The 21,884-nt window shown below is 40.4% G+C and overlaps 1 protein-coding gene across 10 annotated transcripts in view; it reads left to right on the top strand.

The window, feature by feature from the left end:
• PDE4D (phosphodiesterase 4D) overlaps positions 1–21,884 on the top strand; it is a 1,096,073-nt gene that overhangs the window by 1,023,916 nt on the left and 50,273 nt on the right. For 9 of the 10 annotated variants that reach the window (XM_074952575.1, XM_074952583.1, XM_074952576.1 and 6 more), the window contains one exon: positions 4,982–5,094. In XM_074952575.1, the coding sequence (XP_074808676.1) occupies positions 4,982–5,094 (113 nt within the window). Of the gene's footprint in view, positions 1–4,585; positions 4,896–4,981; positions 5,095–21,884 lie in introns of those variants that run through there. The other variant, XM_074952585.1, reaches the window with a different exon arrangement.

Here is a 21,884-nt window from a genome sequence, read left to right as displayed (position 1 = left end):
TTATCATCGTACAATAAATTTTCCCATTTAAACTTTTAAACAGCAAGCTTCTGAATGAAATGAGTAAATGAGGACATAGCTAGCTATCTCTGGAGTTGTATTAGGAGCTTTCTCACAGTTAATTGTTTTTTAAACACAAATATGTGAGACATCCTTTTTAAAAACATGGCTGTGCAATGCCAAATGATTATGGCTAATCTTTGTCCTTTTTGTAAGTATTGGGTTTGTTTTCTCTACTCATGTAGTTGGAAGTTAGAAGGAGGGGGTGATGGGAACGGTTTATGTTAGTCTACTGACATAAAAAAGAAAATTTGCCACTGCTGCTTCCCTTTTTTTTTTTTAAGAACACTTGCCCAGCAGCATGCAAATTTTCAAGTTAATTGGTGCTAAGTAATCTTTAAAACCCAATACATAGTACGGGATAATAATTTACAGGAAGAAATAATAAAATGTTCAAGTCTGTTTCTTTATATTTTGAGAAACCAATAAAAAAAAAAACATACTAAAACAGTTAAACAGAGACTCACCTGCATAGCCTGGACAACCCAACTCAAGATTGTAGAAGTCAAATAATCTCTTATAAATCTCTATTTAACCCTCCTCCCCTGTAATCCCTTTTTGCTAGTTCTTGTGACATAAAGGGGTGGCTGCAGAGCTGGTTGGAATTGGTGCCTTGGTAATAGCCTCAGTTAAGGGCATTCTTTGAGTGGCACAGCGCTGCTGCTGCTCTTCCCTCACAGTCACTCCTGTAAGTTGTTCTAGGAGCGTTCCAGGGAAGAGGGGACATGGTCAGAACACCAAAACATCTGGCCGGTTTTGTCTGTAAAAATGGCTCTTAGGAACTGTTTTAGCTGAGCATAAATTCAGTTCTCCGCCTACAATAAGTTACCCTGTAAACCAAACACCAGGTACCTCCAGAATCAGTGTGTGAAAGGTGGTTCTCCCTTCCAGCTGTGTCACAGTTATTTTAATCTGCCTTCTGTATAATACTTACCTAGAAAAAAATTTCCTTCCAGATTTGACCTTTTCTATTTGGCAAACATTGACATCCTCCTCCTACCCCCTCCCCAACCCCTACACACCCTTTTTTGATGAAGATGAAACTGATCTGGCTGTGCTCAACTCATGAAGTACTTTCTCGTTACAAAAGAACTTTGTTTGTGTACCCATACCATTTGACTGATTTTTAGATCAGCTCTGGGGAAAGTGTTTGGTAATTAACTACCACTCTAGAGCCAAAGCAGGGGACAGAAACCTTTTTGTGGGCCTGCCAGAAATGAGTGGCTAATGTTTTGCTTATTTTTATTTTTAATTTCTTGGTGATGGAATGGTAGATTTTAAAAATTTAGAACCTACAGGATATTTCTTGTCAGATTTTGTAACAATTTAAAGATGGGTCAAATTTAGAGCCTCAAAACCTTTACAGTGTATTTCTGAATAACTGTCTTCTGGTTGCATTGCATTTTGAGAATTCTAGGAACAAAAGTGGGATGCTTGTTTTACATATTAGCATGTGAATACCAGTATTATTTTAGACTCGTTGAAGTTCCATAGTGAAGTCAAAGAATTTAAGGCCAGAAGGGACCATCAGGTCCTCATCAAGTCTGATCTCCTGTAAATCACAGGCCACCAACACCACCCAGTACAACACACTAAACCCAACAACCAAAATTAAACCAAAGTATTACAGACTACAGGAGACTAAACTAATTATGTGCCAATGGCACAGAATAGGAGGGACCCAAGTGCCCATGGCCCCCATAATGGCAGGGAAATGATTAAGTGAGATATACCCAGATAATCCTGGCAAGTGACCTGCACTCATACACTGCAGAGGAAGGTGAAAATTCCCTAAGGTCACTGCCAATCTGAGCTGGGGAAAAATTCCTTCCCAACCCCACATATGGCCATCAGTTAGACCCTAAGCATGTGAGCAAGAACCAGCCAGCCAAGCATATGAGAGAGAGGAGAGAGAGAGAATGCATGGTACCACCTCAGAGTATCGGCCTTCCCTGTCCAATATCCCATCTCCAGCCATGGCCATGTTGGTGCCCCAGGGGCCAATCCAACTTCTATTTAAGTCACTGGAGATTGAATTGGGCTTCAAGATCTGAAAGAGCTCAATCTTGTAAGTCATGTTAGTAGTCCTTACTCAGACAAGTAGTTCCATTAGAGTTATGTCTAGTCTGCCTCTTCTATACATTCCCTACACATGGAGCCCCAGAACCATGGAAGATTCTCATAAAGTCCAGTATACCGAGACCATTGTCATGGAGTGCTCCATGACAGAGATGGTGGCATTTAATTAGGGAATGGAGGGACTCCTGCTTGTTAAAGTCTTTTGGGAGGACAGATAGATAAAATTATACACATCTACAATAATGTTAGGAGTAATTTTTTAAAAGATAGCTGGATGGGGGCAGGAAGAGGGATATGACCTTTAAAACAAATAGATGGTGAACAGGACCTTTTACGTTATTTACTAAAATCTGACAACCTTCAACTTTATTTTATTCTGCTCCCAAAAGCCCCACCTTGATATAATCTCAGATTTCAGAAAAATTGTTACCTTGTGAAGAAAAATGTGAATTTCCCAATTTCTGAATTTCAAGGAATGTTGAAAGACAGCCTGAAGTCTAGCTAGACATCAAAATGTTATCTCCTTCTCATATTGATTCACTTAACCTCATTTCAGTATATGATTAATTTTCAATGGAATCTCTGTTAAACTTCTCTCTACCTGGTCAATATACTGTATAACCATAATGTGAATCAAATAGCTTTTCATTTATACTTTTTAATACTTATCTTAAAGAAATTTATACTCTGAGACTAAAAACACATAATTTAAAAGAATTTGTAGCACTTAGAACTACAATATATAAGGATAATTCATTAAACTACTGTGGTACTAGCCAGTGCTGAATGGTTTAATATTTTTTTTCTTGACATTTTGAAGATTACATTTAATTTCATCGGGGACAAAATTCCTGAAGATATTTTAGGAGGGAAGAGCAAACCCATTGAGCCTCCTTTTGTCTTCCTTGAAATTGCATTCTTATGCCACTGATTCCAGAAACAAGTATGCCAGCTTTTCAAACTTGGGTACCTAACATAGGCTCCCAAGTGCACAGTTCTCGAGTCAGAGCACCTCACTACACTACTGCTTTCAGCAGTGTCAGTTCAGCCTGTTGAAAAATGCAACTGCTGTAGGAGAAATCATAGACAGGCTTTACAGATGACATCCTCACCTTGGAAATATAATTATTTTTCCTGATTATCGTGAGCTAACCCACAGTGCATGCAGGTTCTCATGTGACTGGTCATTTTGTGAGTGGGGTGTGTACATGGCCCTTTTTGCTCCTTTTCTGCGTCCACTTCTACATGTTGTACGACAACGTGCTGCAATATGACACTTAGTACATTAGAAAAGACTAAAATCTTTCCAACCTGATATTAGGTTTCCAGGGTAAACTTCAGGAGAGCTTTCAGCAGTCCCATCTCCCTGCTCCCGAAAGCAAATTGTGTGATGCACTGTACACACACACACACACCCCGTTTGGTTTAGAGTAAATATTACTGCAATATTTGAAAAATCCTTTTGCTGCTACATCCTTGGCTAAACATAATTATACTTAGCCCTTACATGGAATTACATTTTCAGAGGGCTTTATTAATCGATTAATACTGGACAACCCTAGGGGCTAGGTAAGAAACTATTATTGCCCCCACTCCTGGGAATCTGAGGCCGAGAGGCTAACACACCTAGGGTCCAGACATCAACATGTGACAGATAATCATTCAGTGAAGAAATATGCCAGTGAGCCATAAACTCCTGCTGGGGAGGCAAGGGGCAGGGAGCTGTGGCCAGAGCCAGCTCCCCGCTGGCTGAGTTGTGGCGCTCAGACGCTGCGGAGCGCCCTGGCACGCCACCTGCTCAGAACCCGGAGCCTCAAGGTTACGAGGCGCTAATCTTGTCGGGGCATCTCCCCAGGCGGCGGCGAAGCCGTGTGTTGTCCTGCTCGCGGTTACATAAGCGCCCGTGGCCCGGAGGGCGGCGGTGGGGATTTGTGGCGCGCGCGCTATGCTCCCGCCCAAGGCAGGTGGCGGTGACATGTGGGGGAGAAGCCGGCAGGGCTCCGGACCTACGTGGGGTTTGCTCCTTAAGCCGTAAACGGAGCTCGGCGGAGGCGACTGCGAGAGTTCCACGCCGGGTTTTCGGCCGCTCCCGCTCCGTTCACACACACGGCACACGCGGCTGCCCCCGGCTCCGGCGGGCGGGGAGCAGCAGCAGGGCTCTCGCTCGCCTGCTGCTCGTGTGATGCCACCACAGGGAAACCCGGACCATCACGGGGGGCTTTAAAATACCCTCTGGTGGGGGGGGAGGGGCCAGGGAGAGGGGTTCCCAGAGAGCAGCAGCCCCGGACTCCGCTTCTCGCCGCTGCGGGAGGAGGAGCTGGGAACACAGGAAACGTGGTGGCCGCACACACGGCAGCAGCCGCGCTGATTCATTTCTGCTCGGAGCCTTCTCCGGGGGGGGCGGGCCTGGGCGGGGGGAGGGGCGGCGGCGCTGCCTGTCTCCAGCCTGGGCAACGCGAAGGTCCCTGCATCAGCCGTCCCGGAGGAGAGAGAGGAGACGAGCCTCCCGCCAGCATCATGCAGGCTAGGGTCCGCCTGAGAGACTGAGCCCACAGCAAACGAGCCTTCCAAGTGTCCCCGCAGATTTTGGTTCCTTGACTTTAAGGCGGAAAGAAGGAGGCTGGAGACTCTGTTACCCGAGCAGTTCCTTTGTGGGTCCAGCTGGAGTCTGAAGCCTGCCCTCCCTCAGTGCCCTGCGTTAGCAATATGAAGGAGCAGCACTCATGTGTGGGCACTGGGCATCTGAGCATGGCTGGGTATGGCAGGATGGACCCTTTGGAGCTTGCTGTTAGCCCTGTGAAGCGCTTGAGAACTGAGTACTCCTTTCCCTATCTCTTCGCAGAGGAGGCCTACCAAAAACTGGCCAGCGAGACCCTGGAGGAGCTGGACTGGTGCCTGGACCAGCTGGAGACCCTGCAAACTAGGCACTCCGTCAGTGAAATGGCCTCGAACAAGGTAGGACCCATCGGACTCCCTTGCCCTCTATTTCTCCTCCTCACTTGCTACCAAAGCTGGAAATCCAGTGGATAGTTTTTAGCCAGGTACAAAATGCATCCAACTACTTACAGGGTCCCGTTCTCTGGGCCACACTGGAGTTTAGCCATGCAACTCCAAGTAAAAACTTTAATGCATCTCTAAGCTTCTTTTTAACGTAAATTAAGCTGTTTAATTAAAAAAAAAAAACCCTGAATGTTTGTAAATGAAGGAGCTGTTATCCTTAACTAAAATGTTCACGGGTTTGTTGACTCATATGACTGCATATGAATGGGTCAACCAAGGATTGTAGTGCAAAGTTCTCTTTCTGATGGCGTGTGTGTGCATAGAGCAGGGATGCTGAAAACAAACAGTTTTGAGACTTTGATATATTGTTAAAGGGGAATTATCTGAATACTATTAACAACAAAAAAGATGCAGTGGTCTAAGAAATTAAAATAACTGTATTGGGCTTGAAAAACACAGGACACATTCATCGTTTGAAGCTCTGCGTATGAGTCTGAATGATTGCCCATGTAGTTTGTGCAGATTCCTATGGCTGTAAATTTCAAGGCACATTTTGAAAGTGGTGAAACATTAGGTGTTGGAAGGTTAAACTGTTTCTCTATTTCTGTTTGAGTTTAAAATAAGAAGTATTATATTTGATTGCTGACCGTTACAATCTTTTCTGTTATTTATTCTTGCCACACACATTCTGTTGGGAGCCAAGAAAATGGTATATTTCAATTTCAGAAGTTAGTTGTCTACAATGGAGAGGTACAAGGTTGTAAGCAACCTTGTGCCAGAGTGTAAACATCTGAAAAGGTGATAATAAAGATAACACTGTATTCAATACGATTATATTTTAAGTGGTACAGACCCTATTTTAGCTGTAAATATTGATGCTAATATATGGCATAATATTGTTTATTACTAATGTTTGCAAGGAAAAAGAACATATATTTTAAAATTTTCTGCAGAGAATAAGCCATATATGTAGGGCTTCCAGATAGCCCTTTCACCATCCTACTTTCCTCAGTGCTCTCAAGGCCACAGACTGAATATTCAGCTAATATTTATGGTGTTCATTTTAATGGGCTTTACCTGACATTACTGAGAATTTATTTTACATCTGTAATAAGAAGAACTTGCTACAAGGTACTATGGGAGGCGTATGTTTTCGCCACATTTGTAATCACTTTAGAAAAATGGGGGGTTAATTGTAACAAAGAAAGTACACTTCTTTCCTCTATTCCATCTATGCAAATAGCTATTCACCTTTTAATAAACTTATTATTTTGAATTAGTTTAATTTTTTTCAGAATATCAAGAAAAACAAATAAGGTCTTTCTTCATATAATCTCTGTCTTTTATTTTACCTTTCTGCTTTCTTGTTTTGACTGCCATTCCCAACTTTGTCATCAGTTTTCATCAATTGCATTTTTATTTAACCGGATACTCTTCTGTGGCTATGTATAAGATGTCAAGAATTTCAGCTTTTATGCTGCTTAAGCCCCATAATATATCCAGTAAATTTCTCAGTGACCATTTATGCTTCTCCGTCCTGTCTTCACAGTCTCTCTGGTTCTGGTCAGCTGGTTATTTCTGCTGCTTTTATGATTCGAAAGTAAAACTGACAGTAAGAGACAGAAGCACAAAAGAGAAATGGTGTAAAGCTCAACATTTCCCAAACTTTAAAAACAGTTTTGTACCAAATTGTTTAACAACAGTTCCAGCAGGATCTGATCCTGAGATACTGAGCTCCTACATTTGGGACTTGCAGATATTCCTCACCTCAGAACTGGTCCTTATTTTTTTACTCTAAATCAAGAGATAGTGGGTCTGTTTCAGCTCTTATTGAAGTCAGTGGCAAAACTCTCATTTTTAAAAAGGGAGCGGGATCAGTGCCACAGTTAGGGCCTGATCCTGCATTTGTTGCAAATCCCATCCAAATTATTGGATATTTATAGTATGGAAAGAATGAAGGCTTAGGTAATTAATTTGTGAAAGGAAATGTACAAAAATATTATCCAGTTATTTGTAATTATAATATTGAAGCCTTTTATGGATCTGATTAAATACATTTAAAAACACTTGTCCAACCACTTTAGGAGGAATGACCCCACAGCAAGTTAACACTGGAAGATTTCTATAGGCTGAAGATGTCTATCTAATCTGTTTACCCATCAACTTGCTTGTTTATGATACTTATATGGCCCTCGCTTCAGCAGTACCTGAGAAACTCTCTATTATTTAAAAAAAGAAATAATAGTTATATTTTATTGAATCCAGTCCTTTTATGCCTTTTCTGAACACAGGAGACAAGACTTTTAAACAAATAAGATCTAACCAGTTACAAATCAATATAAAAATTACTAGTTCAGTCAAATATATTAATAACCTTGACTTTAAAAAGATTGGTCATTATTTTTGAAAACATTCTGATTGACTTTTGTCTGAGAAAATCTATAGCTTCCATCACCCTGCACAACTGCAGGTCTTATCCCACCCCCTTTCTCCCCCTTGTATTTGTATTTGTTAATGCACTCCTGATTTGCCAGAGATAACAGATAAACATTATTCATATATACTTATTGAAATCAGGAAGAAAATGTCTCATAAAGGTCTTCTCATTTCTTCAGAAACAGGATCATGCAGGCAAGGCATTTGATATGAGATATACAGTAAGCTGGGTTGTCATAGCCAATCTGAAGGTCAATCAGAATGATGCCATATCTTACGTCAGAACTGGAAATTAATATTGCAGTCACATATTGAGTAGGTTTACTTGATCCATCAACTATGGATACAGATGTCGGAAACTCTCTGTTGCTCGTTTCAGTGCAACACGCTAAAATATTCAGAAATGCTCTCAGATAGTTTTTTGTTGCGTTAAGGTTGGCAGGCCATAAATGAAATCTCTTTTTATTTTTTGACTATGTAAATCTATGTGTATATTTTCAGTGTTCTTCTTTCTTAAAATAAAAACAAATCAAATGCCATTAGTTATCTTGCAAAGAACAGTGAGCACATGCAATAGTGGGAAAAAATCAATAAGAAAAAGATTTCAGTTTCAAATGTTGCAGGAGTTGTTATGAACAGTCATTCTAATTCTAATTATTTTTAAAAATATCTGGTATTTACACAACATGTTACATTTTAAAACAATTATACTAACATTAACTAATGCTCATGATATCCCTGGTAGATATGTAGATAGATACTGTTATCCTAATTCACGGGAAAACTGAGGCAGAGAAGTCTAGTCTGAGGGTAAACAGATAACCTTTTGTGCAACAGGGATAAGAACTCAGGAATGCCTGACCGCAGTACTTGGATCAAAGCATTAGAAAAATACCAAAATGTATAGCAAAATAAAGTGAAAGGAAACCAACAACTTATAAATCACACTAGTGTCTGAATATGTTCTTTCCCCACCATTTTTATAAGTAACATCGAAAGATCACTGTAACTGGAAAAAAAATAGAGATGGTGCGGGAAAGATACTTCTCTTTTTTTATTTCCAATATGTTTACTTTGTGCATTTGGCAGCACTTTCTGCAGAGTCAGTTCAATTTTACTCTTTCCCCTGTGCTGTCAGTCAATTTCCCCTGTTTGTGTGAGTCTTTTAGATATAGTGGGGTGGCACAGGGAACTGGTTATGTTGTCTTTACACCAGCTAAGGACTCACTCATATTAGTGGTGCAAAAGCAGCTATATTAGAGGAAAGAATGCCTATCAGATTAGGGTAGTCTGTGCCTCATGAGTGTCAGAACTATACTATAAACTTCGTAGGCCAGGGAGCATGTCTACTGTACAGCTACTATCTTGATCTGATACCATGGACCCTTGAGCCCTTATTGAGTTTGACTGACTGCATTAAGTCTCTGCTCAAGCACAGAAGGCTCCTCTATCTGATCTCAATGCAGGATTGAGTCCTGTGTTTATACAGTTTAGAGCATGCTATTGGTACACAATAAATAGTAATCAGTGATATCCAAACTCATAGCTATGGACTCAGGAAAGCGGAGTTGGTATAAATACGAGGGAGCATCTTGAGGAACCACACCACTGTGGTAGTGCACAGGGATGTAAAAGGCCCTTGGCTGGTTGGGTGGGAATTTCCGCAGTGCAGGCACTGTGTAAGGTAGCATAGGTGGTGCTCCATAGGCCTTCTCACAAGCCTGGGCATGCCAGGAGAGTGAGTGTAGCTCAGAGAGCTATGGCGATTCTGGGAAGCTCTATAGCCTGGAGCTGCCCGGTAAGCAGTCCAGCCAGGGCTGCCATAACTCAGAGCAGCTTCCTGGGATGCTTAAGTTATTTAGGGGTTGTGCCAGACCCTGACCGTGCCAGAACTGATAAAGCCCAAAAGTAGCTTCTTGGAGGAACAGCACACAATCTCACCCCTGGTCTATATGCATGGCTCTATAAATAAACCAGTTCAAAAGAACATCACAATCAAATAGCGAGTTTATTTCTGTAGTCAATCAGCATGTTGCCAACGCTCATGATTTTATTGCGAATTTTGAACTATTTGATGTTTTTTCTTAAATCCCCAGCTCTTGGAATCACATGAGTGCCAGATAATCTCAGCTTTCATTTAAAAAATAAAGTATGTTTCTAGCCCACATAGTTGTGGAGAAAAGCTTGAAAACATAATCCCTAACGGCTCAAAAACCAGACGGCAGATAAAAAGAAATATTGTTTTATCATCTCAGGATTTCGGGGACCAGACTCCTGATTTTTGAGCCCTTGGATTGGCAATAGTGGGTAAGGCATGCAGACTGGGTGCCCCATTTGTTGATGGGCCTTTCCGTTTAATGTTTGCTAGTACCGAGGCTTTAAATATTAGGCCAACAATTTTCAAACTTGGATGCTGAAAGTTAGGCTCCCTGATGCATATTTAGATGCCTAAATAAAAATGCACTAATATGCAGAGGTGCCCGCTAACTTCAGATAGCGCTATGAGCACCAGTGCACGTTTGAAAATCCTAACTTTAATGTAGGTGCTGAGCAGGGATTTGGATGCTTAACTTACACTTTGGTACAATCATACAAGCAAATCGTCATCTTAAAAAATGTCTAGGTTACGTGTTTAGGTGGTGTTTTTTTATTATTATTTACTCTTTATCCTTTTTTAAAAAGTCTTTGATTGTCAACTCTCCTGGGCAGGGACCTGTATGCATGTGTGTGTAAGTGTGTGTGTGTGCGTGCTTCTGCGGTACCTAGCACAATGGGCCCCTGAAACCTGACTGCGGTCCAGGGGTGCTACTAATAAAGATCTAGCAAACATTTTCCACAGGACTGTACTAATTTGTAGATGAGTTAAATATAGAGGAGTGTGTATAATGAAACTAACATGCAAACATATTTTCACTTCTGTATTTATGATTGCAAAAATCTCTAGTGTATTATTTTAGTATGTCTCTGTATCTGAATTTAAACACAGAAACGTTTCAATGCATGTTGAAGTTTACCACAGATAATGATAAAATTCTTTGCTATCTTTGTGATTCATCAAAAGCATTGGGAACAAAAATAGTGGTGGGAACAAAAGTCAGTGAGGATCACTGTTAGTTACAGTATGTGGATACATTTCTTGCTAACCTTGGGTTTGTGGTCCCAGACCTGTTTACTGTGAGTGCACTATGTCTCCAAGAAATTTCTCTAAACATCAGAGTTAGAAAGATATATGTTTTATTTAGTTTTGCCACACAAAACAGCTACTTTTTTGATACATCAAATAAAGTTGTAGCTGTCCAACATGTATAGTAGGTTATGTGTTGATGCGGTATTTATATTCAAGTGACTCTGCAAAAGTTCCTCTGAGTTGTTGAGTAAAAATAAAATGCAGATTTCCAAAGCGGCAATGCATCTAACCATCTCTCACACTCAAAGGCTACTTTACTATGAGCACCAATCCAAATGTTTGTGGGCATATTCAGTCACTGGAAGAATACATTTCATTTTCCTGTAATGGCCATCCATGCCCTGTACTCAGCTGAAAATGTTGACCATACCACCACCCGCTGAAAAAGGATTTAAACAAAAATAAATAGAACAGGGATTGGTTTGAACATTTTATTAAAGTGAATTGCATTTTATACACAATTTAAATGTCTTAATTGTAAACATGAAGGATAACAAGAATGAGACTTAAAGAGAAAACAGTCAACTTGAAATCTAGTTGATTTAAAATAACGATTTTTTTACACCGGGCACTGAGGTCCCCTGCCAATTTTTGTTATTTAATAATCACATTTTCCTATTGAGAAAAGTATTTTTCTTCTTCTTTATTGCTGTGTGAAAGACTTGTACAAATAACACGGGAAACTAACGGACTGCATAGGGGAAGGAGTGAAACTAAATTAACTATGCAGCAAATGCTGCCAAATGCACAAAGTAAACAAATTGGAAATAAAAAAGAGAAGTATCTTTCACCCTCTTTTTTTTCCCATCACAGTAATCATAGCTGTTACTGTAAAAAGAGTGGAGGGAAAAGATATTTGGATGCTAGTGTGATTTATAAGCTGGCGATGTTCCTTTCACTTTATTTTGCCATACGTTTATGTATTTGTTTAGTGGTTTGATTTTAGGACTGGGAGCCAGGAATTCCTAAGTTCTTACACCTGTTGTGCAAAAGACTATCTGTTTACCCTCAGTCAAGTCTTTTCTGCCTCAGTTTCTCCATAAATTAGGAAAACAGTATTTACCTACCTACATACCTATCAGAGACATGTGCATTAGTTTAATGTTAGTATAGTGGTTTGAAAATGTAAAGCACTATATAAGTCCTAAATATTTTGTTAAGAATTAGAATTAAAATAACGGTTTAGAACAACCACTGAGTCACATGAAACCAAAATCTTTTTCCTTACTGAATTTGTTTTTCATTATTGTATGAGCTCATTGGCATCTTTGCTTTATCCCATGGGAGGCACTCAGATAATATGGTGATGGTCATCTAGATGGATACAGTGCATCTTACTAGGAATAAAGGAAAAGGCTAATGTTGTGGTATGAAAGAATGAATCACCATTTAGAAGTCAGCTTTTGTTAACCGACTGACTATTTTTTAGTCATGTCCTTTTGAATCACTTCTGGTTACGTTGACATAGTTTGTTACATGACTAGCATCTTGTCTTCAGGAATGACAGTCCATGTGTAGAAGCTTTGTATTTGATAGTATTTTTACCAAATTTGTAAGCTCAACCAAAGTAAAATAATATCTTCTTAAATCATGGTCATAGATTAGAGTGACCTGTTTCCAATTAGAGAAAAAGGATAATGCTGTCATATCCAATTTAAGAGGATTTCTTTATCAGTCACTCTCTTAGGTTTCAGCTATTAAACATAATAAAATATGTGCTGGAAATAAAATAGTGGAAAAGGAATTTGCTAATATCACGACTGTCAATTTTGTTGCAAAATTGGTAGGTCCTCTGTTTTGCTTTTCAGTGATAAATACAGCTGATAATTGGTTCCAAAAATTTCCGCAGCTTATTGCGTGACAGCATTCTTATATAATGTCTGGCAATGCCATTACAATTGGCTAGTTGACATGATAGTTTAATTGACTCTTGATGTTCCTGATCTTTCTAGGAAAATCCAAGGATGTGGTTAGCTCCTTACTTGAGTACGCATGCCAATTCTGACAAGAATTAGAAATGAACAAGATGTATCTGTTCTCAAAAACTTCATTGAGTGTAGCATCAGGAAATACTTATTCATTGAGGGTTTCATTTTGTACAGCACAGGTATGGATGTTATCTGTATATGTAGGAGCTAAAAAGTGATGAACTAGACAGGGAATGCAGGGAGGCCAACCTTCCATTGATGAGAAGATTTCTACAGGGTCACCATGCTTAGCCTTGCTTCATAGCAAGAGTAAAGCAGAAGATGAATGTGTAGCTAAGCACGAAATTTGCATGCTGGAAGAACTGTACTTAAACTAGGGGTGGGCAAACTTTTTGGCCCGAGGGCCACATCTGGGAATAGAAATTGTATGGTGGGCCATGAATGCTCACAAAATTGGGGAGGGGGTGAGGTCTGTGGTTGAGGGTGCGGGTTCCGGGGTGGGGCCAGAAATGAGGAGTTCAGGGTGTGGAAGGGGGCTCTGGGTTGGGGCGGGGGAGTAGGGTGTGGGGGGAGCTGAGGGATCTGGGATAAGGATGGGAATGAGGGGTTTGGGGTGCAGGAGGGTGCTCCAGGCCGGGATCGAGGGGTTCAGAGATTGGGAGGGGGATCAGGACTGGGGCAGGGGGTTGGGACGTGGAGGGAGGCTCAGGGATGCAGGCTCCAGGCAGTGCTTATGTCAAGCGGCTCCCAGAAGTAGCAGCATGTCCCTTCTCTAGCTCCTATGCGGAGGTGCGACCAGGTGGCTCTGCACTCTGCCCCATCCACAGGCACCGCCCCTGCAGCTCCCATTGGAGCCCCGGAGGGGGCCATTGGAGCGCATAGGAGCCGGAGGGGGGCCATGCTTTCTGGAGCCATGCTGCTGCTTTTCGGAGTAGCCCCCGACCCTGCTCCCCAGCTGGAGTGCCGGAGTGGGGCCATGCTGTGGCTTCTGGGAGCCACGTGGAGCGCCCCCGACCCTGCTCCCCAGGTTAACACAGCTGGTGCACCGGATCCGGCCCACAAGCCATAGTTTGCCCACCCCTGATTTAAACCCAATTCTCCTCAAACAAGCCCTTTCCTCACTTTCTGCTCCTTTTTTATGCTATGGCACAGGTATGCAAAAGTCCTGAGACCTCTGTGTTAGGTCAGTATGCTTAGTACTTAACCTTACTTGCTCCCATGTAAGTCTGGTCACTTGTGCTGGAGCACAACAAACTTTCACTAAGGTAAGCACAGTGATGAGTGTAGGTAAGGCACTTCCTAGTATGCACTGTGAAAAGACTTGCACGAGCAGTGGGTAATGAGTGAAATTTACCATAATACAGAGGACTCGTACAAGGCCCTCTTTGCCGTTTAAGTACTGCAGTGTCTTCACACAGACTCAGGGGTGGCAAGGGTACCAATGTAGGGGGACTTCACATCCACCATTCACCCCAGAAGGAAACTTCTTGCTGTCTCCAAGTGAGAAAAGTCAGCTAGATACCCTGTCCTTGTAAGGAGCAAATCAGCGAGGAGTGTTGAAGGTGGGTCTGAGATTTTGGGCTGTTGTTGAGTTAAGAGAAAAAACAAACATGCAATGGGTGAGGTTATGGGTCTGAAAAGAGATAGGCAGGGTCCCAGCTGCTGGACTGGGACTCTGCAGATGAGTGAGAGCAGCCTTTGTTTCATCTACTGGGCCAGCTTTGGGTGACAAGGAACCCCCTGTGCTGTACTGCTGGTGTGGTGGGTGATGAGTACATGAGAGATAAGGGACACTGAGGTCAGGCAGCAGCTTGCCAAGAACCTTCTGGGGCGTTAAGAAAATGCTTTCCCCTGAACAGCCATTAGAACATAAGAATGGCTATACTGGGTTAGGCCAAAGGTCCATGTAGCCCAGTATCCTGTCTTCTGACAGTGGCCAATGCCAGGTGCCCCAGAGGGAATGAACAGAACAGGTAATCAAGTGATCCATCCCCTGTCGCCCATTCCCAGCTTCTGGCAAGCAGGCTAGGGACAACATCCCTGCCCAGCTTGGCTAATAGCCATTGATGAACCTATCCTCCATGAACTTATCTAGTTCTTTTTTGAACCCTGTTATAGTCTTGGCCTTCACAACATATTCTGGCAAGGAGTTGCACAGGTTGACTGCGTTGTGTGAAAAAATACTTCCTTTTGTTTGTTTTAAACCTGCCCAGAAGATCTGCTGTTCATCTCCTAGGTAGGGCCTTGGCTGGGGTTGGGATTGGGATTGGGCTGTGCACTGCTATCTCTCCACTTCATGCTAGATGAAAGGAGCATTGAGTTCTATGCCAAGGAGAAAATGACAACTCCAAACATTGAGCAGGCAGCACTCAGAGGAAAGCACTTCCTTACTCTCTGTGTGGCTCTTTACAAGCAGCTAGCTGTCAGCTCTACACAACTTTGCTCCTTTCTGCTGCCCCAACCAGCCACAGCAAAAGCACTTGGGGTCTGTCCCATAACTGTGCATTTGAGCAGACAACCTAATACCTGGTGCTAGTACCTTGAACCTGGAACTCTGTCTGCCTGCTTGCCTGAGCTTAGACCTACAGTTCCTTCCTACCCCAAAAGCTTTTGAGTTCCCCAAAAGCCCTATGACTATGCCCCTTTTCAGCTACCCTAAGCAGTGCCTTAGATGGGATATCTCTTCCCACTTGTGCAATCTCAACCAAGTAGAGGTGATTTTATCAGTCTGTCCTCTTCCTGGGCTCTGATGACTTCCTCCGTACACCTCAACGAAGCAATGTTCCCAGTCCCTGCACACTGATGCACAATCACCCCTTTTTATAGCCTCTTTAATTTTGCGCAGGTATGAAAGATTCTTTCCTTCAGGTATAATGACACAGAACAATGTAGCAAAAATAGAAAATATTATGAAGTAATAATCAGTGAAAATAGTTTAGTGCATGATGTGGGAAGATGAGCCTAGTTTTCATCCGTCATATATATTTGAATATGAAATAGATCTTTGACAATTAAAAAAAATGTTTTATTGGAAGTAAAATATAAATTTAAGTGCTACTTTTTAGAGCATACTCACCAAAAACCTCAAGGTCTTTCCTAAGAAAATAGTATTGAATATTGCAAAGATGTTACTTAGAAATGGATTGTATGTAAATAAATACTTCATAATCGCTCACCTTGCTAATAATGGTTTTGCAGTTACTCATAAAGGCTTCTAGTTACTTGTGGATCTTTATGGCAGAATTTAGAACCAAGAATCTCCTGGATATTATGCTGTGTACTGATGTAGTGATGGTTAGGTCATAAGACTTGAAGCACTTAAAGATAGAATAATGATCTTTCTTCTGTGTCGTTTGTTTTGCATTTTTAACTATAGGCAATTTCTTTGACTAAATACCTTTTAATGCAGTGAATATGTTATCCACTGAAATAGCAGTGCAGTTGCAATATGACAGAGAAATCAGAAGCAGTTTTGCTGCCTTGGTTATGTTGTTTCATATTTTTCTTTGTAATCCTTTACTAAGACACTATATATTTAAGAGACTTTTCTCTCTCTAACCTATGTTTCCAGCTTTGAGGTGGATTTACCATGGCTAGATTTTACTTTTACAAAGGACATGTCTGCACCAAAGATTTGTGCCAGTTACAGTCATATGCACTGGCGCTGCTTATCCCTGTTTGAAACTTGGGTGAACTGCACTAATACAAATTGTGGCTTTTAGCAGCTTTGCCTGCCTACAGTGGGACTGGGGTGAAAATTGCCAGCATAGACAAGGCCATAATCTCAGAGACCAGTAAACCAAACTAGTCCATAGTGCCTGTTTACAAGATTTACTAAAATACTATTCAAACAGTTTATGTTTTCTGTTAATTAAGTAGTAAACCACTGATGAGTGGTCAGCCAGACAAATTACTTTGATTGACACTTCTGTTTTTCTGATTTTGAATAAAAGAACAATGTTCATAAAACTGAGCCACTCCTTTGTGATGGCAGGAGGCGAGAATGCTAGCTTGTTTGTTATTTAAAAAAACAAACAAACAAAAAAAGAGAACAAAAAACAAACAAAACAAACAAAAAAATCGTACTGCTTTGATCTTTTATCATAATTAGAGGATAGGTACCTAATTCACAGTTTAAAAATCAGGCTAAAAAAACAATTCTGCATTCTAGTAGTCCACCCATACTGTTCACAAGTCAGCTTCTAATTCCTACTGAGACACGCTTTAGTGGTTAATTAATTTATTTAAAACAATCCCGAATATATTACACAAGACTTCCATAACAAAAATTGTGTGACTGCTGAAACAATTCAAAGTTGCAATGTCTTTTCATATTTCAAATCTTTTTTTCAAATGTTTCTTTTCTGTCATCTTCCTGTACTACAGATTCTGTGAAATAGAGGATGGATGATGTTACACTACAATAATAGATTTTACTTCTGTAGTGCATGATATTCAAGGAACTCAAAGTGATTTACAGACCATGCCCACTATTAAACCGATATTATCCCCAATTTACAGGTTGGGAAACTGAGGCATAAAATGCAAGGTGACACAACATGTCATAGGCAGACCAGAAATAGAATGCAGTTCTGACTCCCATTTGTGTATGTTAGCTACAAGATTTCATATTTATTATTTGTATAATAGCAGTTATTAGAAGCCCCAATCAAGGATCAGGGCCCCACTCTACAAGGCACTGCACTAATGTAAATTAACTGGTCCCTCCCCGAGAAAGTTCTCACACTTGTCTAGACAAGGATTTTGATGATAGAACATGATCCAGTCTAACTATCCCCTTCCAAAAGTCTACTGTAGAGCAGGTAGCATATATTTTAACATGCTAGGCTTCCCATAGGCTTTAACTTCACCAGTTTAGCATGTGTTAAGGCAATATGCCTTGTCTACACCATTTCAAATACCCAAGAACACATTAGGTAACATGTTCTAACAACTCACCTTGTATCCTAGGGTTTGTCTACATGGGAAACTTTTCTAACAGAACTTTCAAAGTGATATAAACTAAACTGAAATCAGAATCAGAGTTTTACACATGGAGTTATAGTGGCATCATTATATTGCTATAGTTCTGCTGGTAAATTTTCCTGTGTAGATAAGCCTCTAGTCTAGACAAGAACTATAGGTAGGCCTTGATGGGCAAAAAGGGTGTTTTTCAATCATGTTAGTTTAACATAGCTGAAAAGCCCCATTAAGATGCAGGTTGACACATTTGAAGCCATATTAGCTGACCTTGTACCCTATGCTCCCCACTTGGTGTTAACCAATTTAGCAGGAGTTTTAAAGGCAGTGTTACCTAACTAACATGTTAACATAACAGTCTGATAAATCAAACTACACAAGATAAGCACATAAATTGGAAATTTCTTCTCAAGTGGTCAGCATTAAACGAATTAAGAATGTCGACGTTTAAATTGTCATAATGTGGTTTCAAATAATTGTTTACAGCCTCACTGAGATGAATGGGTTCGTTCAGGACACCCTTATAATCACTGTTTCATACTGTCAGTCTGTAGGCTCTGGAAGACAGAACTGCATCAGTTCATATTGAGAAAGTTACCTTAATTACAAGGGCTAGAAATGTAGGTTCCATTTATTTTTATTTATAAATTTTATATTTTATTTACAATTTATAAAACTCTAACAATGTGCTTGGTGCTGTATAAAATTCAAACTAAGACCTTACCTTGAGGGGTTTATAATCCAAACAAACAGACAACAGAGGGGTGTCCTCTTGGAAGACACAGATTACTGCTATTTAAGAGCAATTTTTGCAAAGTAAGCATGTGATTCATGAGAGCATTTACTGACGTGGGAAGCAATTGTTGTAAGCTTCCTGGAAGAAGCTCATTTTCAGGGCTGATCTGAATGAAGAAAAGATAGACACTTGGATTGAAATTCTATCTGTAGTGAAATCAATGGGAGTTTTCCCATTGATTTCAGGAGAGCCAGGATTTCACCTTTGATGCACTGGAATAGAGAAGGAATTCCAATCTGAAAAGGAGAGCAAGGAAGAAGTCACAAAGAGGAGAGTAGAAGAAAGTGAGGTATGCATCATTAATGGAACAAAAAGGATGCAGGAGAGGTATGAAATAAGAACAGAGATTGAATCAGGGTTCTGGGTGGAGTGGAGTTGTGGATCTTCCAATAAAAGTATTAAACAAAAACATTAAATAGTGGAATAAATCCTAAAATATAGTATTTTTAGATCGTGCACTCTTTGTAGCAGATAGTATGTCTTCTGTGCTCAGAAAGTTCCTAGTTTATATTAGACACTGTCACAACCTAAATAATAATAAATACAAATAGCTTTAAAATATTTTGAAAATATGTTTATAATAAAGATCTGTGGAAAACGGGTTTTTGGTTTGTACTTCTCTAACCTTGTTTTATCAGGATGGTGACCACTCTTTAGCTCTTGCTGACTCCAGGATTGCACTTGAGATTAGAACTTTCATGTATTTTGCATGATCAGTCATGTAAAAGCATCTGACAGTATTAAACATATATATAGCTGAAGTTATCCAGAAATTGGAATTACCACTCAAATGGTGTTCATGTTATTTCCAAATGTATAGTGAATGGGCCCAGATATATCAGTATGGGCTTAACCCTTGCCTCCTCCTAGTAGGTGTGGTCATTTGGCAGGGGTCTATCCTATCCTAAACTGTGTGGATATGTGTTTGAGGGGGTTTGGTCACAGTGGTGGATGGAGGGTCTGAGGGTTGCCATACCTTCAATCTGAGCTGTGTCTCCCTCTGAATGTACATAGAACAACCAAAGCATGCTCACTTTTGTAACCAGAAGGAAAGTAATCTATTCTAGTGCTGGAATTTCATTCAGCACTTAGTCATGAAAGAATTCATATGGATAGTATACACTGTGCTATTGCCATGGCAGCTCCTTACCAGCTTTTCAGAAGTTGGGAGGATAGATAAGTATTTTAGATCTTCTCAAGTTCCATGTTTATTTTGTTCTCTAAAGACGTCACCCAGCAGGATTCTCACTTTTGCCTTTTAGCTCCCCTGTATTAAAAACCTGCTGCCACAGAAAATCGTGTTTAAGAGCACTGTTCCCAGCAAAATCAAGATTCATTATTTGTATGCTGTTTAACCATTCTTGAAACAGCCATTCTATGCAGTTTTACAGTGAGCATTTTCAGATTCCTCAGCATCTCTGTCCTCTGCTGCATGCTGATCACCTCGGTGGCTGCCACTGGCTCTTATTCCTGGCGAATGGCATACTGTTCTGATGCAGACACCATAATAGGAAGCACCTAGGCCTGTCGTAAACAAACAGGTCTGAAAAAAAAAGTGCAGGTCTGACGTATGATGTATCCATAGCAATGAGGAGCGATCAGGCTGCCATTTTGGAGTAAATGCAGCCTAGTATGGGTCTACAAGAAGCCAGAAAGTATCTTCTTGGATTTAAAAGCTGTTCTCTATGTGTACATCAGAATTTTTGTGAAACACAGTATTTGCAAGAAGACAGCTTGTAAAAACAATGTCTTTAATTACTAACTTCGGGGAAATTTAAAGGTTTCTTTGAATGAACTGATTTTTCACTTGCAATGGAAACTTTAGCTGGATATCAGAGCACACTTACTTCTGAGAAAATACTAATGTGAGAAATTATTTGACAAACAAATCATAGTATATCTCTTTGGATGCCTAAATATTGAAACACAGAGGGCATAATATTTCTAAGTAAAATGATTGTGTGTTGCTTACACTATGAAATATGGCCAAAGTTTTGTACATCTGAATATTGGATCCAGGTAAGACTGCATTTCATGTTTGATAATTACCTGTGTTTTGGTTTTTCAACATCAGTAAAACAAATGAATAACTTTTGTTGCTGGGAGGGATTTAAAGTAGTTTAGGTGTGGTGCTTTAAAGGTTCAGTTACAGGAGATCTTTTAAATATCGTTGTGAAGATGTTGTTGTAGTCTGTAAAAATATATAGTCAGATGCATGAGCCTGGGATTTCCGGGATAACTTTTAATTAATCCTTGTTTACAAAACTTGGATTTACAATGAAATGACTAAATTGAAAAATATTCCAAATAGAAGATATAAGAATACATAGGAAAACTCACACAAAAATAATCTTGGGATTCAAGGACTAAAACAAAATAATGTTTTTTCTTTGTGTGCATGTTTTTAAACTCAATTTAATATACATCTATAGTCTGATGTTCGTATTTACAATTTTGTCCTTATAATACTGAAAGACTACTTCGTAAGAGGGATGATATGGCAATAACACCTACGACTGTATAACTGGTGTAAAGTAGAACTATAGCAGAAAAAAATCACTGTGACTATATTGTTTTGTGTTCTTCCAAGCAGATTTAAAACCCTAGTGCTGCTGCACCTCTGTTTCATCATTTCTAGTTTTGAGGGGGCAGAGGTTGTGGCTGTAATGCTGTAAAAGGACTATCTGTTGATGTGTGTGTAGCATTGTTTGTTTGTGTATTATCAGAATTTGAAAAATGTACCGAACTTGGAGGACTAAACCTCTTAACCAGAGATAAATATGAAAGACGAGTGTGGCATCCCTATGAACGACCTTTGGGAGGCATGCCCTGGTGAGAAGGCCAGCTATACCCAACTGCTCAGAGCAGGGAGGGTGCTGGCTGCAGATGCTGCTTCTCATTTGTATCAGCTTTTGGATAGTCAGTGTTGAAATATGAAGCTCGATGCCACTTACTCCTGGGAGAGAGGAGGATTTTCTGTTTCTTCTATCCCCTCCAGAGCTTTGTGGCTGCTGTGGGGGTAGAAGGTCTGCACAATTCTACTCTTTCCCCAGCCTCATTTTTGCTCCTGCGTCTGCCTATGCTGCTGCTCAGAGCTTTGCCACACTACCAGAGCATTACGTTGACCTCATCCTTGTCAGTAATGTTACTGATCACAGAATTCTGGATGGCAGCACTGAAAACTGACAAGACTCTGCTGCACCTTGGGAACTGCAGAGTCCCTGGAGTTGCCTGTCTGCAGACTCAGGAAGACACCTGAGCTTTGGCTTACACTTCATTCGCATTTGAAAGGTTATACAATTACAAGCCTGGGTATATCTACCCTTGAATTTTTAGTCACATTTTACGATGTGTTAATTAGCACAACTGTAAATTGCAGCATAAACAGGACATAAATGTTTGTTGCTGTTGTCAGCAA

The sequence above is a fragment of the Natator depressus genome, chromosome 5 (assembly GCF_965152275.1).
Source record: "Natator depressus isolate rNatDep1 chromosome 5, rNatDep2.hap1, whole genome shotgun sequence".
Classification (NCBI taxonomy): Eukaryota; Metazoa; Chordata; order Testudines; family Cheloniidae; genus Natator; species Natator depressus.
The sequence above is the reverse complement of the archived record's forward strand: the minus strand, read 5'-3'. Positions and strand labels throughout refer to the sequence as shown.